The 25,595-nt window shown below is 44.2% G+C and overlaps 1 protein-coding gene across 1 annotated transcript in view; it reads left to right on the forward strand.

Moving 5' to 3' along the window:
- Nucleotides 1-25,372, forward strand: part of Xpo5 (exportin 5) — a 36,932-nt gene extending 11,560 nt beyond the window's left edge. The window contains exons 9-32 of the mRNA XM_055612866.1: nucleotides 2,181-2,280; nucleotides 2,932-3,015; nucleotides 3,781-3,906; nucleotides 5,077-5,167; nucleotides 5,694-5,822; nucleotides 7,188-7,318; nucleotides 9,509-9,664; nucleotides 11,062-11,103; nucleotides 11,547-11,636; nucleotides 12,407-12,606; nucleotides 13,842-13,941; nucleotides 14,723-14,904; nucleotides 17,898-17,998; nucleotides 18,582-18,678; nucleotides 18,865-19,000; nucleotides 20,021-20,119; nucleotides 21,392-21,438; nucleotides 21,837-21,934; nucleotides 22,499-22,561; nucleotides 23,324-23,406; nucleotides 23,758-23,865; nucleotides 24,544-24,681; nucleotides 24,870-25,034; nucleotides 25,214-25,372. Coding sequence (XP_055468841.1) covers nucleotides 2,181-2,280; nucleotides 2,932-3,015; nucleotides 3,781-3,906; nucleotides 5,077-5,167; nucleotides 5,694-5,822; nucleotides 7,188-7,318; nucleotides 9,509-9,664; nucleotides 11,062-11,103; nucleotides 11,547-11,636; nucleotides 12,407-12,606; nucleotides 13,842-13,941; nucleotides 14,723-14,904; nucleotides 17,898-17,998; nucleotides 18,582-18,678; nucleotides 18,865-19,000; nucleotides 20,021-20,119; nucleotides 21,392-21,438; nucleotides 21,837-21,934; nucleotides 22,499-22,561; nucleotides 23,324-23,406; nucleotides 23,758-23,865; nucleotides 24,544-24,681; nucleotides 24,870-25,034; nucleotides 25,214-25,351 — 2,704 coding nt within the window. The 3' untranslated portion in view covers nucleotides 25,352-25,372. The remainder of the gene's footprint in view (nucleotides 1-2,180; nucleotides 2,281-2,931; nucleotides 3,016-3,780; nucleotides 3,907-5,076; nucleotides 5,168-5,693; nucleotides 5,823-7,187; nucleotides 7,319-9,508; nucleotides 9,665-11,061; nucleotides 11,104-11,546; nucleotides 11,637-12,406; nucleotides 12,607-13,841; nucleotides 13,942-14,722; nucleotides 14,905-17,897; nucleotides 17,999-18,581; nucleotides 18,679-18,864; nucleotides 19,001-20,020; nucleotides 20,120-21,391; nucleotides 21,439-21,836; nucleotides 21,935-22,498; nucleotides 22,562-23,323; nucleotides 23,407-23,757; nucleotides 23,866-24,543; nucleotides 24,682-24,869; nucleotides 25,035-25,213) is intronic.
- Nucleotides 25,373-25,595: the final 223 nt, after the last annotated feature.

Here is a 25,595-nt window from a genome sequence, read left to right on the forward strand (position 1 = left end):
AACATATAGTATATTCTGATCAGTTTTCTCTCCCCCAAGTCCTTCCAAATCCTCCCTCTACAGTATATTTTCTCTTGCCTTCAGTTTTGTTTTTTGTTATTACATGGGGGAGGGGTATCAAGAATATGAATTAATGTGAATAGGAACCATCTCTGCACTACCCTCTTTTTGATGTTTTTATTTGAGTCCCAAAGACACATATGAAAAGAGTAAGAAACATGATGTGTGACTTGTGATCTTTTACTGTTCACCGTAATTGGCATTTAAGCTTGGCTTGCTTTCTTAAAAAGACTATATCTGTTTTTTAAGGAATTCTGGTACCTGAGTAATATCTCTGGCTATCACTGTGGTTACTGCTCTGAAGGTCCATCTCTTAAATCTATAGAGACTGGTATACACATAGAGGTATCCTATGTGCATTTCTTCAGTTGGTTCATACCTCACCCACCCACGTATTTTGAAAGGTGTGATTCAAAATAGACAGATTGGCTGCACAGCAAGGAATCCATCTCACCAGGTTGCTGTCTGCATCCTTCTAGGCCCTGATTTTCCCTGAGGCACATGTCCTGCCTTCAGGTCTCAGCTGCTGCATCTGCAATTCACATGAGTTGTTACTCGTTGTTAGTGTGAATAATCTTATTTGTCTCAAGCCAGTTTTTACTACCAAAAAGAAATTAAGATTTAGTTTGTATTGTTTTTATTTCTTTTTTAAGAAGAGCTATTGGATTCTGGTGACCTTCAGACCTAAACTCAGTATGTTAGGAAAGTGAGACAATTTGTTGTTGTTATTTTGCCTTTTTCTTTTTTTTTCTTTATTTGTTCATTTATTTTTCATTCTTTCTTTTGTTTTTTTGAGCCACGGTTTCTTGTTTTGTAGACCAGGCTGTCCTCGGACTCAGAGATCCACCTACCTCTGCCTCGAGTGCTGGGATTAAAAGCGTGTGCCACTGTTTTTCACCTGTTTTTTGTTTTTGAGATAGGGTTTCTCTATAGCTCTAGAACTTGCTACATAGACCAGGATGGCCATGAACCCCAAGAAATGCTTGCCTCTACTAGGATTAAAGGTGTGCATCCACCATGTCTGACCACAATATTATTTGGATGGAAGTATACAGATGCAAACATCATATTATGTGTTGGGTCAGAGGCCAGTTTTCTCCTGCCAACCTGTGGATCCAAGGAATTGAGCTCAAATCTGTGGTCTTGATAGCAAGTGCTTCCCTCCATCTGCTTAGCTGGCCAAAAAATAAATAAGTATATATATATTTATATATACATACACACACACACACACACACACATATATATATATGTATGTATTCCCTTATATAATGAATTGTTACATGAACACACAGTTTCATTCTTTTTTTTTTTTTTTTTTTTTCCCTTTATTTTTCGGTCTTTTTTTTTTTTTTTTTTTTTTTTTGTAGATGATTGCTCTATCTGCATGCACACCTGCATGCCAGAAGAGGGCATCAGATCCTAGTAGAGAAGGTTGTGAGCCACCATATGGTTGCTGGGAATTGAACTCAGGCCCCCTGGAAGAGCAGACAGTGGTCTTAACTGCTGAGCAATCTCTCGAGCCCCCAAACCCTGTTTCTTATACCCAAGGATCTTTGCAAGACCTCCTGGATATTAGCCATTGTCTTTGTGTAGCTGCGTATGGGTATATGTGCTGGCTTTTGCCCTAACACACAATTCAAATTGTCCCAAAGTACTAAGGACTTTTGTTATATTCAAATCAGATTATTTAATGATGAGGGAAGGAATTGCATTGAGCTGTATCCACACCAATGTTTCAATGTTAGATTTTATTTTTTGTTTTGGTTTATTGTTTGTTTGAAAGAGGGTCTTACTTTGTATTCCTGGCTGACCTGGATCTAGCTATGTAGATCAAATTAGGCTCCCATCTGCTAGGATTAAAGGCAAATACCACCATGCCCAGTTTGTTGAGTTTTTTGTTTGTTTGCTTGGTTTTTGAAAGAGAGTTGTTTGTCTGTCCTGGAACTCACAGAGTATTTCAGGCTGGCCTTGAACTCACAGATCTGCCTCTGCCACCTGGACTGTCTTATTATTTTGCTAAGATTGGATGGTGAGGTACAGGCGGCAGGACTTCTATGTGGTAGGATCATTGCTTCTGTTGATACACAGTTAACCATACAATTCTCTTCCTCAAATAGGACTGCTGATGGAGGAGGCTTGGTAGAAAAACACTACCTCTTTCTGAAGAGACTGTGCCAAGTGTTGTGCGCACTGGGCAATCTGCTCTGTGCACTGCTGGTGAGCAAGTGTGCTCTGGAGAGCATGGGGCTGCTTGGGGAATCTTACTTAGAAATCACTGTACTGATGATCGCTCATGGGGCATTGTTCTACAAGGTGTTTTTTTCCTTTCTATAGATTAAATCATCTTCAATAAAAAGGTGGATATGGGTGCATAGGTTGGTTGTTGATTTGGTTTTTTTTGTTGTTTTCTTCTTTCCTTCCTTCCTTCCTTTTTTTTTTTTTTTTTTTTTCTTTCTTTCTTGACACAAAATCTCACTGTGTAGTTTTGGCTGGCCTCAAACTCAGAGATCCACCTGCCTCTGTCTCACAGGAGCTGGGATTAAACATCTGGATTGAATGGTTATTTCATAGATTGAGTCACAAAAATATAAATAGACTGGCTCTGATGAAGTAACATTTTTTTTACGGTCTTTGGCTTTAATGTCTTGAGTCAGTATCTCTTTGTAGCTTAGTCTGTTCTTACACTTAGGGTGCTTCTGCCTCAGCTTTCCTCGTGTTGAGATAGCAGGCATGTGCCTATACATCTGGTCTTCAAAATACTATTTCTGTTTCCGGCTTATTATCACTTGTTCTCCCCACCTTCCCTGCAGCACTTCCCTTCAGCTGTTTCCTACTCAGAACCATTAATGTGGTCTTTTTTTCCTATAGGCGTTAGATGCTAATATACAAACACCAGCAAACTTTGGAAAGTACCTGGAATCTTTTCTTGCTTTCACAACCCACCCAAGTCAGGTAAATTTTATGCAAATAACTGAATAAAATTAGCATGGTAAACCAAGTCATGATTATGGCCTAGTAGAGTATTTCCTATCCATTTGCCTATGTCATTCCACAGGATATGAAGAATGACTGGAGGTTTCCTTTAGAAGTACTAGGTGCTCATTGGGTAAAATGCCTGCTACTTAAAAACTTGACAGTCTGTGAATCCCTGGGACCCACAGTCAAGGAGAGAGAACCAGCCTCTGAAGGCTGACTTCTGACCTCTGGCTGTGGCACACAGAGACACACCAATGATACATGAATATATTTTAAAAGAGCACAATATTAGGTCTGTTTCTCTAACACTTCACTGTCTTGGTTGGCAGCTTTCCCCCACAGGCGGCTTTCTGGTTGTGCGCCGTGGGATGGGGTGTGTGGGCCAGATGATTGGAACAAGAAAAAAGTTTAAATCCAAAAGTTCAGTGAATTTTTTTATATTAATTGTATTAAATTCAAGATTTTTCCTGACACTTTATGATTCTAGTACCCTTTCTAGCAGGGAGAGATATTTAAGTGATGTCCTGAGCACACTCAGGGTTCACAACTGACCCACAGTCTCTCCCATTAGCATGTCATAGCGAGCCACCCATTGCTGGTGCACTGCAGGAGTTACGTCAAAATGTAGACATTTCCTCCTATGGAAAATATTTGTTGATAGCTGCTATGCTGAGTGACAGTCCTGCTCACGTAATATCTAAATCCTTAAGCTGAGCTGTGTGGGGTTTTGTTTTGGTTTAGTTTCTTCGCTCTTCAACCCATATGACCTGGGGAGCTCTCTTCAGACATGAAGTTCTATCCCGTGATCCCTTGCTGTTAGCAATAATACCAAAATATCTTCGTGCATCTATGACCAACTTAGTCAAGGTAAGTAATAGAAATGCAAATTGCGGTGTGTTGGTAAGTAGACGTAAGATTTTGGTATCACCAAATCTCTTAAAATCCTCTAAGAGAACTCTCCTACTGAGGCAGAAAGTGGTTCAGAATGGTCCTTATATCTGTTCTTCCATAAACCTGAAAAGGACACCAATATGAAGTATTGAGTGAGGTGCTAGGAAAAGAACAAGGCCTATGAGCTAATTGCTGCGTAGGAATTAAAAGCAGAATTAACAATGCTTTGCAAATGCATGAGAGTGGAATCAGGTGGATTATAAGTCTAAGGATTGTTCTAAAGATCATGTGCAAGTTGGGAATGCCCATAAGGAGAGGGTGGCAGCAGTGATTGCTCACCCACCAGAGACTTGTTAGCTTGTTTGAAATTCTAAGATCTGCTGAGAGCTGCAGCTGGCAGGAACTTTGTTGATCTCCTTTCCCCCTTCCTGCCTTTCTTTCCTTTTCCTTCTAGGGCTTTGTGCATGCTAGGCAAGATGCACACACATACATGCAAACACATCCCAGCCCTTCATCATAAGTGTTAAAGCCAGAGGAGAGGATTCTGTTTCCTCAAGAATTTATTTAGCATATACTGTGTTCTGATTTTGTTATGGTTTTACGGTACCTTATTTTAATTTTATTTTTTGGGTTTTTACGTTTGGTTTTGGTTTGTTTTGAGGTAGGTTCTGTCTCACTGTGTGACCCAGGCTGGCCTGGAAGCACTGTGTTGACGAGCTAGCCTACAACTTGGAGAGAGATCATCTTGCCTCTTTTCTCAAATGCTGGGAATGTAGGTGTGTGCTGGCCTATTCAGCCTCTCTTACTCAGTATATAATGGAACAAACAATTGCCAATCCCTCACCTTTATTCCATATGAAATTAGTACCTTTTCTTGGGCTATGTTCATACCTGGAAGTTACTGCTTCTGAGGAATCTAGGAATCAAATCAGCTCTCTGTGGTCTCTTCTCACCATTCTCATAGAGCATTGGAGCTGGGGGAGCTGGCTGAGTTTGGGGTAGAACTAAAGTAGTTATTGTTGTGAATGATCTCATGCAGCCCTTAGCTCCTAGGTAAATCATGAAGGGCTTTGGCTGCTGGAGGTTACACGCTCTGTCAGCGGTTCATCTTTATCAGTATCCCAGTGATTCTCTTTCTCTTTCCAGATGGGCTTTCCTTCTAAAACAGACAGCCCCAGCTGTGAATATTCTCGATTTGATTTTGATAGCGATGAGGACTTCAATGCTTTCTTCAACTGTAAGTGCCTGAAACTTCCTCCTAACACTCTCAGAATGGCATCTACTACTGTAATCATGGGTGTGGCTTTTGAGAGTTCTATTAGCGGTCCTCAAACCTGGAAAGCAGTCTTACTAAGTTCCAGTTTCTTATTGCAGAAGGGTGCTGGTACCACATTTCCGCACAGTGTATTCTAAGCCCATCAGTTTTACTTATCCTTCCCACCACTATCCCATGTGGAATCTTTTGAGGAACCAGGCTGTCTCCATGACAGCCAGACCGCCTTACTTCCCTGTCTAGCTGTTGCTTTTACTTTCAGTAGAAATGGCAAGTCGACTTTAGTTTACTACTTAAAGGATATAGCTGGTGAGACATTTGTAGAGGAAATTTATTTTTTAAGTTTTCTGGGTTCATCAATTCAGCAAAACTATAACAAGCCACTGTTGGATATAGAACGTGAGTGTGCAAACCAGTCCCCGTGGCTAAATAAATGAGTAGTTGTTGAATACTGTGTGCCAACTGCTGATTCCTGTTCTTCTCTCTTCAGCCTCCCGGGCCCAGCAAGGAGAGGTCATAAGACTGGTATGTCGCTTGGATCCTAAGACTAGCTTCCAGATGGCTGCAGAGTGGCTCAAATATCAGCTGTCAACGTCTATTGACACTGGACCTGTGAACTGTTAGTTTTTTGCTTTTTGTCTTTTATTACTAAATGTTAATGTTGTATAGAAACTGTACATAAAAAATTACGCCAGAGTTAGCTCAGAGGTGTGTGCTAATACTGTTTAAAAAATCACTTTGTCCACTGCCCACTTCCATCCTTAGAATGTTTTCTTTTTGTTCACCGAGAAAAAAAAATAATACTAAGTACGTGGCTGCTATTTAAGTTATGGTAAACCCACCGGATCCCTATCAGCTTTGTCTTTGTTTTTCTCTTCTAATGGAATCAACCAGTTGCTGCTTTGATTGTTTCCCTTCAGGGAGCATTAATGAAACTGCCTGTCTAGACCTAACTTTTGCTTCAAACAAGGGCCAGTATGTAGCACTATCTCTAGGGCTTCCCATGTCAAGCACCTCATAGCTGTGGGGCAGTCTCACTTTACGCAAAATCAAAATTCCTCCCTCTGCAGGTGCTTCAGCCAGTGCAACTTGTCTGTTCACCTTTTCTCTTCTCTCACTAGTACAGGTTGTACTTAGTGGGTGAGATGAATCAAGCAGAAGGGATTTAGCAAGTGCAAGTCACACCACAGTACTGGTCATTCCCAGGACACTAGGTGTGAGATTTACTGTTCACTTGTGAGTGTTTCAGATGCACTGAAGGCCTGGTGTCTTGGCTGAGGAAGCCATGCTGTGCTTCAAGACAAACTAGTAAATGGTAGCACTATGTGGAGGCTGGACAACTGGCCTAGTAACATCTGTCTGTGGCTTCTTCCTGGGCACTGTGTTTTGATGATGTTTATGAATTTGGACCCAGGCACGTTTCTCTAGATGTAGCCCTGAGAATTGCTGTGAGGCTATTGGATGTGAAGTAGCATCTTGTGACTTGAGTAATTTCCCTCTTGGAAGAATTGGGGTTTTTTTGTTCTTTGTTTTCCTTTTGTTGGTATTGGGGGTGGGGGTGAATATGTGTGTTTCAAACAGCCTTTTTGCATATCCCAGGCTAGCCTAGAACTTGCTGTGTAGCCTAAGCTGGTCTCAGATGTAACTGTCTTCATTCGCTAGCCGTTGAGTGCTGGGATTCCCATGCCCACCCTTACCACTCCCAAAGCTCAGATGATCTACCCAGGACCTTGTAAATAAGTACTAAGCGATAATGCTTGCTGCTGCTGAGCAACAGCCCTAGCTTGGAATAATTCTTTATATCTGCCTCACCCCTGCCCCTCCAAAACTGGGGCTGTCAGGCCTGCTCCTCTACTTCTGAAACTGCAAAGTGGCTTTCAAGACCCCTGGTGTGGTGGGGTTTTTGTTTGTTTTTTTGTTTTGTTTGTATCTTCTGCTATCCTACCACACTAATAAGGATTTGCATGTCTGTTTCAATCAAAAGCATGTTCTACAGCTGGAACTGGAGAGGGCGGCTTCTGCTCCATCTTCTCATCTTCATATGTGCAGTGGGAAGCCATGACTTTTTTTTTGGAAAGTATGATCACCCAGATGTTTCGAACACTAGAAAAAGAAGTAAGTAACTTTCCAGTGCTGACTGAATAATGTTTGATCTTTTGCAAACTAGTAGATGGATAGGGAAACCTATGGATACGCATCCTACAAATGAGAAAAATGATTCAGAGAAGTTCCAACATGCTCAAGGTCCAACACATAATAAATGGTAGAGCTAAGACCAAAATTCAGGTCTGTTGCTCTGAGCCCTCCTACATTTAATGTCCGTTTTTGAGGGGGTGGTCAGTTGAGCCTGGTGGAGCTACATGGAGATCGTGAGGACAGTGACAGAAACTTGGATGTGGATCATCTTAAAAGGTGCTCTTCTTAGAGCATCTTTCAGTTATGGCAAGTGAAGCATATTTATGTTCCTGGCCATTGTCCTCCCCACAATAATAATAGAAAAATACATTTGTCTTGTTAAATGACTTCGTGAAACCTGTTCAAATTCAAATAGATCATTCATTATCTTAGCTGTAGTTAACGAGATAGCTGCATACACTTAATTGTTCATATTTATTAAATAAAAATAATTATAGGTATTTTGGAGGCATTTTGCATCATGATGTATTCTGAGTTAGCTGTGTAAATAATCTCTAAGTCTTTTCAAGTGAGTGTTAACACTTTTTTTTTTTTTTTTCTTTTCATGAAGACACATTAAAAAATTAGATCTCAGGGTGACTGATATTATTTGCTTTTCAGTTTGAAATGAAGATATTCTGGGTTTGGCCCACAATGTAATGAAACCTGCTTGGACTCTGTAGTTATTAAAGTTTCCTTCCAGTGGAAGAATTTGAACAAGAGATTCTTGTTCAGACTAGATTCTAGTTCAGACTAGAAAGACTGAAAGCTGCTCAAACTCTCCATAGTGTTAACTGGGCTTGTTTCTAGTCTAGGAGAAGCAGAGTGTTGCCTTAGACCACGCATTAGCAGCTTCAGCGATGGACTGTTTGGAGCACTGTGTCCATTATGATGATGATTGATTTGCTTCTTTAGGTAGCAAATTACAAAGCTCACAGCATTATAAAGCAGTATAATCTAGCCTTAGATACATCTTGTTGGAGTAATAATCCACGAGGTAGAAGAACAACTATTTTGAGGCCAACTTGTGCTATATGCACACCAAGGCCCTATCTCAAAAGAAGAAATAAAATGAAAAGCAATTTGATTTTGGAAGACTTATAGTTCGGGCTGGAGAGATGGCTCAGTGTGTTAGAGCACTTTCTGTTCATTCATAGTTCAGTCCTGTTAGTTACGAGCTCACAGCTGCTGGCAACTTCAGCTGCAGGGTCTCTGACACCTCAGGCCTCGAGGACACCTGCACTTTTGCAGTCATTCGTGTGTGCATTTGTGTGCACTTGCCCTTGAGAGTGACACATACATACACGATAATAAAATAAATCTTAAAGGAAATATATAGCTTTTAACATGGCAAGTTTAGACATTACTTCAGAATCTCTTACTCAAATGAATTAATTCAAAACTTAAACAAAAGGATTTTTATTTTACTTATTTGAGACAGAGTATTGCTGTGCAGCCTGGCTGGCCTTGAACTTGTGGCCATTCTGCTGCCTTTGCCTTTTGGATTCTAAAATAAAGGTCCATACCACCTAAGGGATCTGTGTGTGTGTGTGTGTGTGTGTGTGTGTGTGTGTGTGTGTATGGTGTTTGTCTGTATAGTGTACATTAGCATTGGTTAGTGGAACATGGAGATTTTTTTTTTTTAATGGTAAGAAATTATATATTTCTGTGTGGTACATGTGGGTATCAATTATGGAAATTTTCTAATGAAGTGGTTCAGTGGTTTAGATTTTAACAGTTCAAAAGCAGTGTAAGCTGGGCCTCATAGTATACTTACAATCCCAGCTACTCCAGAGGCTAAAACAGAGAACAAGTTCAGAGTTTTCTTTAGCTCTAGACTGAATTCAGGACCAGCCTGCGCAAACTTAAACAGTCTCAGTACACAAGGTTGTGGGGATGGGAGCAAAGAGCTAGCGCATAGCCAGTGGTAGAGCGCTTTCCTGGTATACATGAGGCTCTGGGTTCAGTTCATAGCAACACACAAACACTGCTTACACATGTAGTTTGTGTGCAGTCACAGATGCTAACTGCATTATGTATTTATAACCTAGAAACTAAAGAAAATGTGAGGTGCTTCGTGAGCTGTGGCCCTGCTGACTGACTGCCTTCTCGTTCATGTCTGTCTGATAGGAACTCCCAGTTAATGATGGCATAGAGCTGCTGCAGATGGTTTTGAACTTTGAGATGAAGGATCCCCTCATCCTGTCCTGTGTCCTCACCAATGTCTCAGCACTCTTTCCATTTGTCACATACAAGCCTGAGTTCCTGCCCCAGGTCTTCTCTAAGGTATAAGCCCATCTTCTTTACAAACTTCATTTTAAAACGTGAGTCAATTTTTGTGACTGTTTGAAAGTATCTGTTGTAAACTGATCAAAAGAGTAGGTGTGTGTATTTACTTAATAGAGATGGTTTACGTGGTACTTACTATAGATCAAGTACTGTGCAATACCTTATCTTTCCAGACCACTGTGGAGAAAAGGCACATAAACACACGTTGTACCTAGCCCTGTGGTATTGTGATCAATAAATAGACCTCCATGCTGGGAAACAGAAAGAAGTGTTCTGGAAGGTTTCCATGTGTGGTGTTGGACTGCCGGGGGCTGTGAGGGGAGAGGCAGCACAGATAGTTCTTCAGGTTTCTGGTTGAGTGATTGCATGGACGGAAGAGCCACCACTGTGTGTGACATTAACATTCATGGAAACAGTGAGATTAAAACAGCCCTCAGTGTTGACAGTTGGAGTTTACATGTCTATTTAGGGGGTACTGAGATAAAATGAAGGCATTATCCCAAGAGTAGAAGTGTAGGGGGCCTGGAGACATGGTTAAGAACACTGGCTGTTCTTTCTGAGGATCAGAGTTCAGTTCCCAGAACCCATGTGGTTGCCACAACCACTTGTAACTCCAGTTCCCAAAACTCTTACCCTTCTCCTGGTCTCCTCAAGCACCAGGAGTGCATGTGATGTAGGCATACGTGCAGGCAAAACGCTCATGCACATAAAATGAGTAAATGTTTTCTTTAAAAAAAGGACCAGACATTTAGCCATGGAAAACAAGATCTGTATATTCACTTGGGAGATGTCTGGCTCTAGCAGGGACTCCAGTAGCAGCAGCAGTGGAGAAGCAGCACATAGGGCAAGAAGGCCCACCTTGCCTATGCCAAAAGGAAAAGCTAGCCAGAGAAGTGATGATGCTGCACAGGACAGCGGCACCTTGGAAAGAGACTGACTGAACAGAAGCTCACAAGACTTGGGGGTAGGGGGCAGTGGGCTTCTTGACTTGCCCCTTGGGCCAGTGTCATTCTATTGTGGAGGCCAAGGAAACACCCTCAAGGCTTCATGGAAGGGCAGAAGGACAGTTGCAAAATGAGCTCATGCTCCGTGTCTTCTTGAGTAAAAATAGAGAAGAGATGTGCTCAGCTGAGCCATAGGTGATGGCATAGACTGATTGGCCTGGGGTCCCCACCTTTTACCTCACAAATGTTGCAGAGGTAAAATTGGGACTCTCAAGCCTTTTATAGAGACATCTGAGAAAGTGGGCTTCCGACTTTGTGATGCTAATGGAGCTTTCCCCTGCCACTCCCACTGTCACCAGATTGATGCCAAGAATATACTTGGAGGGTTTGTTGGGAATTCATGTTCATTTAAAAACACAGGAGTGACCATTTCTTTTCTCCTTCCCTCAGCTATTTTCATTTGTTACTTTTGAAACTGTTGGGGACAGTAAGGTAAGACGTTTTTTTTTTATTTTGGGTTATTTTTTGAAACAGGGTCTTACTGTGTTTCTCACGCTGGCCTTAAGCTCTGCCTTCCTACCACTGCCCCCTAGTGCTAGGCTTATAGGCATGTACTGCCATGCCCAGCTAAGACCATTCATTAAGCTGTCAGATTCTAACTTCTCATGAGCTTAGGTGTGAATACCTCATAATCATACTTAATCTGGATTTTTGTGTGTGTGGAAGGGTTAGCAAAGCAGATGGTCATAGGTGTTTTTCTCTGGAGGCATCCTAAGGCAGATCTGAACACAGATGCATGGAGACTGAACCTCACTTTGTTTTGCCCTTAGAACTATAGACATGGACTGTGAATCTACTGGCTGTCACACAGTTTTCAGCTGCAGTAGTGAGTTGTATTGAAAGTGTCTCTGAGCCTGGGGAATGTCTCTTTCCAGGCCCCCCGGACTCGGGCAGTGAGGAACGTAAGGAGACACGCTTGTTCCTCCATCAACAAGATGTGCCGAGACTACCCTGACCTTGTCCTGGTAAGCTGCTGGACCCTAGCCGAGCGCTCACCGACCCCTGTGTGACTGTAGTTCTGTGTACACAGCTTTCTTGAGTTGGCCTGTTCTTCTCTTTTTACCTTGTGCAGTGGTTCTAACCTTCCTAATGCTGGGACCCTTGAATGCAGCTCCTCATGCTGTGGTGACCCCCAACCACAGAATCATGTTGCTGCTACTTCATAACTCATTTTGTTAGTTATGGGCTGTAGTGTAAACATCTGATATGTAGGCTGTCTGGTGTGCATCCCCACCAAAGGGGTCATGACCCACAGGCTGGGAACCACTCACCGTGCGCTATAGCTTAAAATGGAACTGAATTCACCCCTCAAAATGAATGGTTCTTTTCTGTGTGAATGAGATGTTTTCCATTTCTATTGCAAATGGGTGTCTGATGTTTGAGAGAAGCCAGATGCAGGTTCTAGTCATTTTTTGGGAGTTCTTTTAAAAGTTAACAGTCCACATAAAAAGATTACATTGAAATTGCTTTTCTGCATGCATGCTAGTAGCTGTTTCTGTGTGTAAGCAATGAACTGATTTTGGTAAAGTCACAGTAACATCGATGTAAAAAAGCATCAGACAGAACTGCCCTCTGCCTGGTCCCTGTTGCTATTGAGACAAGGGTGAGCAGTGTGACAAAATTATTAAGTAATGGCCCACAGGCCTAATCTCTCAAAGACTGTCTTGGTATTCTGGCCCCCTTGAATGGCCCATCTCTCTGAAATTCAGGCCTTTTTTCTTTTTTTGATATGCAGCCCAATTTTGACATGCTTTATAGCCATGTGAAGCAGCTCCTCTCCAGCGAGCTACTCCTGACCCAGATGGAGAAGTGTGCTCTCATGGAAGCCCTGGTTCTCATCAGCAACCAGTTCAAGGATTATGAGCGACAGAAATTATTTCTAGAGGAGCTGATGGCACCAGTGGTCAACATTTGGCTTTCTGAAGAAATGTGCAGGTATAAGAGATTTGGGGCCCACTGACTTGAGTACAGCTGGTGTGTTTCCAGACCTGTGCCAGTGTCAGGGAGGGGTGTGAGGAAGTGGGGCAGCGTCGACACTGTCCGTGACGCCTCAAGCTCTCTCAGCATGTAATCACATCTGAAAATGTCGCCTGCTCTATGAGGTTTATAGAAGTGCTCAAAGCTGCCTGGTGTGGTCACGAGGGCATGTAAAGCAGTGGCACATTTGCAGTGCGGCCTCAACACCTTTGGAGAAAGGAGAGCAGCTGGGAAGGACCATAGTGGGACCTGTGGACCCTGGGGCCTTTGTTATCCACATAGAGAACCTGATTGTTTTGTCACCTTTTTAGTTTGTAAAATATGCAGTGAGGTTTGGGAGTGGGGGTGTTAACATCAACTTTCAAATGACGGTTTATAATTCATGTGATTAAACTCCTCTCACTATAAAAACTGCTGTTTGGGCGAGGCTAAGTAGTGTATGCCTAATCCTAGCACTCAGGTGGCAGAGGCAGGTGAATCTCTGTGAGTTCCAGGACAGCCAGAGCTACATAGTGAGACACTGTTTCAAAAACAAAGACCCTGGTCTTAGAGTCAATCTGTCTCTTAGCTCTTTTTAATTCTGATTTTTGAGACAGGGTCTCCTGTAACCAAGTTGGCCTCTTCTCATATGCTGGGACTACAAACCTGTGGTCTATCTGTTGTTAGCTCTTGTGGAGGAAATTGTCCTTTGTTAAAGGCATGGTACAGGGAAGCTGTGGTGCCACACACCTTTAGTCCCAGCAGAGGCATACACCAGTCTCTGAATCCCAGGTCAGCAAGACCCTGTCTTTGGGGGGCTGAAGAGATGGCTCTTTCAGAGGACCCAAGTTCATCCAGCCCCAAGCACCTACATGGTGACTCCTAACCATTTGTAACTTCAGTCTGCAGGACCAGACACATATGTGGTGCACAGACATACATGCACACAAACACTTTAAAAATTTTTTTTTGTTTTTAATCATGATGTAGGGGCTGTAGAAATGAATGGCTTATTTCCAGATGACCAGAGTTCAGTGCCCACACCAAGCTGACCTGCTCATAGCTGCCTGTAACTACCTCCAGGGAACCCAGTGTCATCTTCTGTCCTCCGAGATCACCTGCACACACAGGCAGGCACATACACTTAGCTAAAAATAAAGTATGTCTTTGTCTAAACAAAGATGATGGTGTGACTTTTCTTGTCCCTCGTTCAGAGTGTTGTCAGATATCGACGCCTTCATTGCCTATGTGGGTGCTGATCTGAAGAGCTGTGACCCAGCTGTGGAGGATCCATGCGGCTTGAACCGTGCGCGAGTAAGACTCCTGGGAATGGGAAGTTGCACTGGCTACGGGGCAGGAGTTAGGGTGTTTCATTGATCAAGTTTCTCAGATTTGTTTTGTCTGTGCTGGTGAGAGACCCGGGAGTCTCCTGCCCTAAGCTTCTCCTTTCTTTTCTTCTTTAGTCTTGAATTCTTGAGTTAGTTCCCACAACAGAGCAGATGGTCTTTTCTATGAAGTCATTATTTTGGCTTTAAGGATCCCTAAGTAGCTCGGAAGACTGGAGGTGTAATGAGGAAGTAGGTCAGAACTTGGTCGCAGGGTGAGTCCTCCCTGCTATTGCTCTCTGGCATGTGAAGTCCTAGGTGATGGCCAAACCTTGAGAACCTGAGGCTTTCAGTGTATTGGTACTTAAATATGCCACTGGTGAAAGCCATATGGTCAGCCTGGCATGAGGGGTTGGGGGTTAGGATGCAAGCTGTGGAGTCCCAGATGGAGGGTTTAGAGGTACAAAATGGCAGTTTAAACGCTTAGTGGTGGAGCCTGTCCCAGCCATCCTCTATCTACTTGAGGGTCATTAAACCCCTGGAAAGATATCTTAATGAAAAGGAAGCTTCCAGAGCTACCACTGGTCCCAAAAATGGCAGTGAGAAGACCCCCCTTGGACTGGACCATAAAGAGAAGGACAAGGATCTTGATGGGGTGGGAGACAGAGGTTTCTTCCCTCTCTCTGCCTCTGTCACTGTGCTGTCACCATGAACACACATCACAGGGCTTTGCCTCTTATTCCCTGATATGTTTGCATTCTTCTCTGTAGATGACCTTTTGTGTGTACAGCATTCTGGGGGTTCTGAGACGAACTAGCTGGCCTTCCGACCTAGAAGAGGCCAAAGCTGGGGGCTATGTGGTGGGTTACACACCAAGTGGAAATCCAATCTTCCGTAACCCCTGCACAGAGCAGATCCTGAGACTTCTCGACAATTTACTTGCCCTTGTAAGGTGAGTCAGATAGATTTTTTGGTTTTTGTTTAACCCTAAGGATCTCAAAACTTTATGTCTGATCATACTAGTGGTATTGAATTAGGTCCTGATCCTATTGAGATGAGGGTTCTTTTTAAGCCCTCCTTGTGTAAGGTGTATACACTGTATATACATGGTTGGAAATAATCCCAGACTGGAGTTTCCTAGTTTCTCTTTGTTGTTGTTGGTTTGGTTTTTTTGAGACTGGGTTTCTCAGTGTAGCCCTGGCTGTCTTGGAATTCACCCTGTAGACCAGGCTGGCCTCAAGCTCAGAGATCCACCTGCCTCTGCTGGGATTAAAAGTGTGCACCAACACCACCACTGGATTTTTTTAAATCCAGTCTTTGGGTTTTTTGTTGTTGGTTTGCTGTCATTTTGGTGCTGCTGCTGGGGACTGAAAATGGGCCTGGTGCACTTGCAACAGTAGTGTTCCATCGAGGCACAGCCCACCCTCTCTCTTCCTTATTACAGCTCATGCCTACTTGAAGGTTATTTCATCTAAATGTTGAACAGGAAGGGAATGGTGTGTTGGGACAGGACAGTTGCTTTCTGTAGTAGCGGCTCTTCAGATGCTGCCACCTGGGGGCAACCCACAGAGGCCAGAGAGAGTCTTCCCCTGAAGCTGGTTACAAGCAGTTATTAATCACCATGCGTGTGCTGGGAACCAAACTTCTGTCCTCTCTAAGAACAGCTGGTGCTCTTTAGCCCTTTGTTGTTGCTTTTTAACATTTGTTCATTTTGTGTGGTGTAGGCTCAAGCATGCCATGGAGGTCAGAGAACAACTTGTAAGAAGTTGGTTTTCTCCTTCCACCCTGTGGTCCGAGGGGACAAACTCAGATCAAATCAGTCCTAGTGGCAAGCACCTTTACTACTGAGCCATCTCACCAGTCCCTGGCATGTTTTCTTTACATCCTGATTCTGAAACTGGATTGGAGCTTCCTTGTTTTTAATTTTTAAACTTGTAAAAATGAAGGCATAGGGGTATGCAGACCTGTGATTCCTGTACTCAAGAGGGTCAGGAGTTCAAGGCAACATTGATTATCTGGGGAGTGTAAGACCGTTCTGAATTGTATGAGATCTGTCCATTCCCCAGTGCCCTACCCTTCCCCACCCCAGATGAAGGTATAGACTCACATTAGCCTGGTCTAAGGTCAGTGTCAGGAATAGCATCTCCACATTCTGTCCTGTTGAGAGGTCTGCAGGAGCCAGGCCAGGTACGATGGAGCAGGTCTGTCCCTAACACTTGGGAGTTTCAGGCAGAAGCATTAACAAACCTTCACGGACAGCCTTGGCTACAGAGTAGACCCATCGCAAAAAGAAGAAAAAGGTCTCCCAGCCAGTGGCACTCATAGAACCATTATCTATGCTTATGAAACCTTTAGGATCTCACGTGAGACCTAAGGCTGTTTAAAAACCTTTAAAAATCCTCTTATTAGTATGTGGAAGGAAAAACACTCTGAAATGTTTTTTGTTTGATTTAGTTTGAGAAAGGGTCTCTCTGATAGCCCTGGCTACCCTAGAACTTATAATAGACTAAGCTGGCCTCCAACTTAACAGCGATCCACCTGCCTCTGCCTTCTGAGTGTTAGGATTAAAGATGAACCACCATACCTGGCTCTGAAGTAATTTTTAACTGAAGTAATAACATTCACTGGTTATCATGGCCATGTATTCCATACTGAATATACTTGGGCACTGGACTTTTCCGTGACTGTCAGTGCAACAGGCGTGTTGACACTACATACACTGTAGCATCAGTTCAGCTCTCTGGTGATGTGATGGGCATCTTTCATGGATTCTTCACAGGATCACTCTCAAGTGTGCACTGCTACCCAGCATATCATTCTGTGGCACATGTTTCTCTGTGTCTAACTTTGTCAGTGCCTGTCATTTTCTGTCTGTTTCAGATGTTCCAAAGTTACCTTTCAGAAAAAGCATAGCAATTTAAGCTTGGTCCTCGGGCTTCTAATAGAAAGTTCAAGGTCCCTATGGATTGCACATTGAATTTATTTATTTGCAGAAATAGTCATCTGAGCTCAGTGACCCACTTAATCTCAGGAGATCAAATGACAATATCTCAAAATCTTTGAGCTCAAGGCCTGCCTATTCTGAATAGCTGGCTCCTAGATCAGCAGGGCTACATAGTAAGACCTTGTTTTTGTTTTTAAGTCGAAAGAAAGCTGAAGGGGCCAGAGAGATGGCTCAGGGCTTAAAAGCACTTGCTGCCCTTTTAGAGGACTGGTGTTTGGTTCATAGCAACCCCATCAGGCAGCTGACAGCTACCACCAGTAGCTCCAGCTTCGGAGGATCTGATCCTTCTTTTGGCCTACAAAGCCACATAAACATGCACACCAAAAAATTAAATAAGTGAGTATTTTAAAGTTGGAAAACGTAGGGGTAAAGCTTTCTGTTACCCATAGAGTGCTTTTCTACAGTACACAAGGCCTTAGGTTTGGTCTCAGGACTCCAAAAAAGCAAGGCTGGGAAACTGACTGTTGACTATGCAGTGAAGTAATGTGTGAATAGGACGCGGTCCTGTCCCTACTTTTTGTTCCTCTTGGAAGCCCTAGTAATGATTGCCAGGTCTGTGTTCCATAAATAGAGGCAGGAAACTGAAAGCCGGTCATATGACTCCTTGTCATGCTCATAGCACATACAGTGGGACTGTCATTTCTTTCAGTGCCACTGATAGAAAATTGAGAGTGTTATACATCAGCTCAAGTCTAAAAGGGTTTTGCTTTTGAGTCTAATGACGTGATTGTCCTGCAGTTTGGGGTTTGGTGAGTATTATTAGGCCATGTATTCAATGTAGTTAACACTCAAGACTGTATCTTTCTTTGAGAAATCCTCAATGTTTTGTTTTTTTTTTTTTTTTTTTTTTTCTTTACTGTTCCTCTGCCGTGAGTAGTGTTGATGGGGAAATCTATTTGAAAGACCAGACAGATGTTACATAACATCCTTATTTCTTTCAGAACCCACAATACTTTACACACGCCTGAAATGCTAGCCAAAATGGCAGAGCCTTTCACCAAGGCTCTGGATATACTTGAATCTGAGAAAACATCAATATTAGGTGAGAAGGTTTGCCCTCCTTTCTGGGTTAGTCCTAACCTTATGACCACCTGTCAGGAAGTGCATTTGTGGAGCTCCTAGATGTGCTGTAAGAGCTCATGCGTCCATCCCTCTCCTTCATCTTAATTATTAAGTCTTTCCCCATATTAACCCCTCCTTCAGTTTGGCGTGCAGGTAGCAGTGGTAAGGCCATGTCTCTCCTTTTTACAAAGTAGTCTTAATTGTGTTATCTGTTTCGAAGGAAAGAGACAGGTCCTTGGGAGATTGTTGATTTGGAAGCCTAACCTGCTTGTCTGGAAAGTTTCTTCTTGAAGGACCAGTGAGACCTAACTGTCACATGCAGGGGGGTGCTGGGTTGGAGACAGAGCCTAACTAAAATGTACCTGGCCCTGGGTCCAGTACCCAGTTGGAGAAGAGGGGGAGGTCTGAAACCTTTACGATGGCTTAGTGCTCCACCCCCTAGAATAAATGACCAACTGCTTTGTAATAGAGCATACATGTTCACAGACCTAGACATAATATGCCTGCTTTTGGGTGTTGGAGCTTTGAGAATAGCATGTTCCCAACCAATTTTTTGTCTGTAGGATTACCTCAGCCTCTCTTGGAACTCAATGAGTACCCTGTCAATAAAACTATCTTGGAAAGAATGCAGCATTTCTTCAGCATCCTCTATGAAAACTGGTAAACCCCAGCACCGCTGCTCCATGCTCCCTTGCTAGAACATATATTTTGTGGGGATGGTAACCGAGACTTTTGGTCACGCATACCACACTCAGGACTGTCACCTCAGTTAACCAAGTATTGTAGACCTATGGGCTGGCCTGACAGTATTGGGGATTAGTTATCACCAGTGACTTTGCCTTACAGTTACCATATCCTAGGGAAGGCAGGCCCTTCCATGCAGCAAGATTTCTACACAGTGGAGGACCTTGCCACCCAGCTCCTTGGTTCAGCTTTTGTCAACTTGAACAATATTCCTGACTTCCGGCTCAAATCTATGCTTCATATCCTTTAAATGGCCCCAAGTAGCCCAGGAGGTCAGAACATTAGAGGCAGGATCTTGAGAGGGGGAGGGAAACCTGACTGCCAGGAACAGGTTGGACTGAATACTTTAGTGCATCATGATCCTTTTAAAGACAAAAAGATTAAAATAGAGAAAACAGGAAGGCAGCTCAGGCTGAGGGTAGGGTATCTTATAAACCCTGTGCGTTTTTCTCTAGGGGTAAATTACTGTCTTCTACTTCCCTTTGGTTGGTCTGGGTTTGCCAGGGATTCTTTTTTTGTTTTGTTTTGTTTATTGTTATTAGTTACATTTTATTAACTGTATCCCAGCTGTATCCCTCTCCCTTATTCCCTCCCAACCCCACCCTCCAGGGATTCTTTATATCTGTAGTCTTCGCTAACACTAAACATGCCATCTTCCTGCCTTAAATGCTGGATTCTGGGATGCACCCGCAGCTGGAATTTATTTTGTTTTGTTTTGTTTTGGGATTTGGGATCTTTGAGACAGGGTTTCTCTGTAGCCGTGGCAGGTCTTTGCCTCCTGAGTGCTTGGTGTTCCCATGCCTGGGCTTATCTTTGTTTTTCTTTTGAGTGACAATCTCACTGTTTTCCAGGCTATCCTGGAACACCTGAGATCAGGTGCTCTTCCTGCCTCAGCCTCCTGGGTAGCTGGGAACACAGATACAGCCATCTGTGTCTGGTACAGCCAGCTGGGTGCCCTCTTTTGAAAGGAACATTCAAGATTTGATCTTCTCCCAGACCCTTTTCTGTGACGGTGTATTTAACTCTTCAGCAACCCACGCCCATGGTGGACAGCTAAATAGAGAAGACGGTTAAGCTAAAGACAGGAAAGAATTGAGTATTTGTGCAGGACAAGGGAGGGGAGGGGGTGAGGTTGTTCCTATGAGCACAGGATGTTCTTGGCATCTGGAAAGCCTTGTAGTAGATTTCCCAGTACAGCCTGTTGGCTAGAAAGTGAAGAGTCTGCTCATGTGCTAAAACTTCTTAACCTATGATATCACGTGTCTTTGTGAAGCCCCTCGTGCTCTTCTGTCCCCCAGAACACTATGAAACCCTGGTATCTCCAATCCTTGGACCTCTCTTCACCTACCTGCACATGGTAAGTCGGTCAGGGAAGGGAACCAGAGAATACTCTTAAACACATGGGCCAGGCTGGGGGGATGGCTCAATAGCGGAGCTATATAAGTTGAGATTCCCAAAACACACATGAAAGCCAGATGTGGTGCCACACATCTGTAACCTCAGCAGTGGGGAGATGGAGCCCTGGGGTTCTTTTGCCCTACAGACATGCTAATTTATAAGCTCCAGGTTCAAGGAAATTTGGTCTCAGAAATAAGGTGAAGAGTAACAGAGTGAGGCACCTGATGTCAGTCTCTCCTCTACACACATGTGCAGACACTCCACACAAAACACCTACGTATACCAAATGCACACACAGCGATGTGTCACTGTTTTTGAGTCTTATCTTAAGTTCCTGGAAGTGCTCTTCTTGCCCTGTCATGCTGGCCATGCGGCATCACCCCAACAAATGATTACTGCTGTGCATTGAACAGCTGCCAAAGAACCTAAGCTGTTTTGTTGCCATGGGGTGTCTTGAAGTGCAAATTCTGGTTCCATCTTCCTGCAAGGAGAGGTTATCAAGGGACTGTTTTCCCTGAGTCTCTCCTTGACTGAGATGAAGCAGTGGTCCAGCTTGACAGAGAACAGATGTGCTAAGAGAGACCTAGAGCTTCTCAGCATTGTTAACTGTGTAAGCAGAGATTTGATATGTTCCTCTTGTCAGTCAGCAGAGGAAGGTCACAGAAACATTATCATCCTCCTCCTCCTCCTTCTCTTCCTCCTCCTCCTCCCTCTTCCTCTTCCTCTTCTTCTTCTTGTTTTGGTCTGCCAAGGCTAGAGGGACATTACAGAGCCCTCTGAGAATAAATGACCAAGGAAGGTGACTGACACATCCCTGACTCCCTTGGATTGGCAATAAATGACCAACTACTGAATTCTTCAACATTTCTGAACATAGAAAATTGATGTCTCTGTCCAACAAACTCTTTTTTTTTCCTGTTTTGACCACACTAAAAGTTAGTGCCAAAATTAATTCAAGTTTGTATTTTAGATTTCTTTTTCATATTTGGGCCTTGGTACAATTCAGTAGTTGTGTTTAGGTGCTTACACCTGTAATCCCAGCACCAAGGTCTGAGACAGGAGGATCACTCACAGGTTTAACGCCATCCTCAGATTCATAGTGAGTTTTAGGCCAGCCTCGGCTACAGAGTAAGATCCTGGTACCAAAGAGAAAGAAAGAAAATTAGTAGTAGGCCATAGGCCCCATGCTCTACAGCCTCTCCCCACCCTAGCACTGCTCTTGTTTCTGCAGAGGCTCTCTCAGAAGTGGCATGTCATCATCCAGAGGAGCCTGCTGTGGTAAGGAATGCCACTCCTTGGCGCGTGAGCCTGCAGCCAGCTCTGGGTAGGGAAAGGAAGAGGGGCCAGGCAGGGTTTTTGACTCTGGTAGGGTTTGAATAGTAGTGGTTATCATCTTTCCCAGCTTAGGTGGAAGTCAGTGGCCTAATGTTGAGATTAAGCTTTCCTGTGGGAACCTTCCCCTTACCTGGATTGTGATCCTGAGCCCTCCATTCCAAATAAGTCAGGAGAGATAATGTCCTTCAGTGGCCTGCTGTCCATCCCTGATACATCTTCAGAGCACAGAGCTAGGGAGCATCAGAAGAGGAATGGCCTTGGAGGGGCTGGTGAGGGCCACCGCTTTCCCTGTCCTTGCCTCCTTTGCTCTCCCATGGAACGTGCTCCCTGGTTTTCGGCAGTGGAGAAGATGAGGTTGCAGAGGACAACCCTGAGTCTCAAGAAATGCTGGAGGAACAACTGGTGAGGATGTTAACCCGAGAAGTCATGGACCTAATCAGTAAGTGGCTTGTGGGGACCAGGGCTAGTAAGTTCTCCAGGGTAGCTGCTCACTTGGCCACCCCAAAGGCTGGGCTGACGAGAAGTCATTGCCCAGATAGAAGTTAATATTCCTTGAGTCAGTCAGACAGCTTCTGGATTGTGAGCTAAACTGTGCCCAAATAAGAAAGGGATTCAAAATAAGAATTTGAATTAATGTTGGCAATAACTTTCTATCTTGATCAAAATAGGAAAAGGTTTAATTCTTGGATATGGACATCAATTTCTGTGTTCAGCAATGTTGATAAATTTAGTACTGGTCATTTATTGTCAATCCAAAGTAGTCAAGGATATGTTACTTCCCTGGTCATTGATTCTCAAAGGAATCTGTCATGTACCCCTAGATGACTGACGGGAGGAAGAACCCACGTAGTCTGGTTGGGGTCCTCAGAATGCCTCCTATTGGTGAATGCTTTTTATTACTTAAACAGTATCTACTCACTATAGCCAGAAATGGTCTGGGGTCAGTTGGCGAGAGGCGACCCCTGCTTCGTTGGATAGATACCCAGTAACTGCTCTCTTCCAGTGGCGTGTTGTTTGTCAAAGAAGACTGCAGACCACAGCGCTGCTCCCGCTGCGAATGGAGATGGTAAGTGAGCCGGGGCTCCGCCCTTGGAGAAACACACAAGATAAATTTAGCTATAATCTTGTGCTGGCCAACTTGCTGTTTCTTTCATCCAAAGTCATTTTATTCCTACAGTGGACATGACCCTCACCTCTTGCTCATTCTGTCTCTGCTCAATCAAATGTTATCTCTTCCAAGTGGTCTTCATGTCCAATCTGCCAAACATCACAAGCACTGTATATTTTTTTTTTCTGTTTTATGTATTTGTTTGTTTTGATTTTTCAAGACTGGGTTTGTCTGTGTAACAGCCTGGCTATTCTAGAACTTGCACTGTAGACCAGCCTGACCTCGAACTCACAGACATCCACCTGCCTCTGCCTCCCAAGTACTGGAATTAAAGGCTTGCACTGCTGCCACCCTCTGCTCTGTTTTTATTTCAGCTACCTGCGTTGCTGTTATTTCTTCATTTATTCCCTGTCTCTGTCACTAGTGTAGGCTGTCATCCTGAAAGGGACTGAGCTTCCTTTTATACTCTAGTAACTGAACCCATGCCTATTAGGATAAACGTTCACATATGAAGTAGCATAATGTCTGCAGCCAGTTACCACCCAGAAGTTCCTGTAGCTCCTGGGTACCGTCCATACCTAGGTGTGTTACACCTGAGCATCTACCGCCTTTGTGGATAGAGGGCTGTGTAGCTCTGCTCAGTTCCAGCTAGCGGGGTTGTTTGTTTGGGTATTCCTCTTTGCTGAGAAAATGGAGCATAACATTCTGCATTGCTTACAGACGAAGAGATGATGGCCACCGAGGCAACCCCTTCAACTGTGGCAGAGCTCACAGACCTGGGCAAATGCCTGATGAATCATGAGGTGGGTATAGGGACAGATGGTTCCTTTGCTCATTGTCCAGCTTCTACTCTTTTTGCTCTGGGCAGATGCTCTCAGTAAATATACAGGTATATCGCTGCAGAATCCTTGCATTTGCCTCTGTAGGCCTGAGCTTTTGTCTATCCACATACAGTTATTTCTCTCCCCCCCCCCCCCCCCCCCAGCCCTTTTCCTTTTTATTTATTTAAAGAGACAGGGTCCCATCCTGGTTGGCCTGGAATTCACTATGTAGCCCAGGCTGGCTGCTGGGACAAAAACCTGACTTGGTGTATAAAGCAGTTATAGGTAAAGTTATCTCTTTTCCATTGTTCTCTTTCTTTCTTTCCTGTTCAGGATGTTTGCACAGCACTATTAATTACAGTGTTTAATTCTCTGACCTGGAAGGATACTCTGTCTTGCCAAAGGGCGACCTCACAGCTTTGCTGGCCTCTCCTCAAACAAGTATGCTTAATCACCATTTTTTCGGGGGATGGATCTGTTTTTGTGGGGCGTGGGAGATGGACCTAGGGCTAGAAGCATGCTAGGCAAGCACTGAGCTGCAGCCTAAGTCTCTTTTTCCTTCTTATTTTGAGACAAGCTAGCCTTGAACTTAACCACTCTTCACCCTAGGCAGGCCTTGAAGCCTTGCCAACCTGCTCCGTTCTGAATAGCCTATGCCACAGATGTAGGTCCTGTTCGTTACTTTTGTGTTGCTGTGACCAAATTCACCTATAGAGAGTGACTGAAAGGAGGGTTTCTTTTGACTGAGTCTCAGAGGCTTGGTGGGTAAAGAAAGCACGGCATTATTGTGGTAAGAGCGTATTGTGATAGCGACTCAGATTTTAGCAGACAAGAAGCAGAGAGCACAGGTCAAAACCAGCAAGTGTAACTGTTAGAGGCCTGCCCTAGTGCCCTCCTTCTGCTAGTCAGGCCCCAACTTGTAGAGACTCCACAGCCTTCAGAAAAGCAAGAGACTGAGTGTTGAGAACATGACAGAGGCTTTTCAGATTCAGTCATTACCGTTCTTCTCCTTGCCTGCCAGAAAGGTCAGGTGAGGCTAGTGGGCTGAGGCAGTTGGGAGAACTGGGAGGCGGGCCCTCCGGAGGCTCCCGTGGCCCCTGAGCACAGCTGTCTTCCCAGGTGATGTCTGGGACCCTGCTCGCAGATGCTGTCACGTGGCTTTTCACCAGTGTGCTGAGAGGGTTACAGATGCATGGGCAGCACGATGCCTGCATGGCTTCCCTGGTCCACTTGGCCTTCCAGATATACGAGGCACTGGTAAGTGGAGAGCGCATCAGGGCAGGACAGCCGGCAGTCTAGCCGCTTTACTTAACCTTGCTCCCGGATCCTGAGCTGTGGCCTAAACCTGGCTATATGCCACAATGCTTGTGCGGCCCCTGAGAGTTGGATATGGGGAAGGCGACAGGCCAAACCTACATCCAGTGAGTTTATTCTCATTTAACCAGCGTCCCAGGTACCTAGAGTTAAGAGCAGTAATGGAGCAGATCCCTGAAATACACAAGGAGTCTCTGGACCAATTTGACTCCAAACTTTTAAAGCCCCCCCATCAAAAACCAGCTGATAAACGACGGAAGGACCACTTCAAACGTCTCGTCGCTGGCTGCATCGGGGTAAGTCATCCATCCCTGGTAGGGCTCCCAGCCCCACACAGTTGCCTGTTGTGTTAGTATGTTGTGGGCAAACTCAAACCCCACCTAGTCGCTGACTCCTGTGTGTGTCGGGGGCTGGGCTCGGGGATGCTCTGACCCACTGCCTGGACCCAGTACAGCTCTTTCTTTGTTTACTACAGAAACCCTTGGGAGAGCAGTTCCGAAAAGAAGTTCACATTAAGAACCTTCCCTCGATTTTCAAAAAGGCGAAACCAATGCTGGAGACAGAAGTGCTGGACAGTGAGGGGGGTGGACTGGCCACCATCTTTGAACCCTGAATCAAGTTTTTGGGCATCCTTCTTCGGCCTTCGTTGTCATCTCTTCTTCCCCTTTGTAGCTAATGTCTAGGCCCTTCTCGTACTGCCACCTCACTTTCCACTGTATCAGCCTGGAGAAGCTCAGATCCAGATCCAGCTGGAGAAGAGTGGGTCCTGAGCAGGACATAAGTCATTCTGCTAAAGTAAAAAGTTGGGGTTTACACCATTCCAGAGAGGTGGTCCAGGGAGTTGCATTCAACTTAAA

Source organism: Psammomys obesus, unplaced genomic scaffold (genome assembly GCF_907164565.1).
Source record: "Psammomys obesus unplaced genomic scaffold, mPsaObe1.curated_primary_1811, whole genome shotgun sequence".
Classification (NCBI taxonomy): Eukaryota; Metazoa; Chordata; class Mammalia; order Rodentia; family Muridae; genus Psammomys; species Psammomys obesus.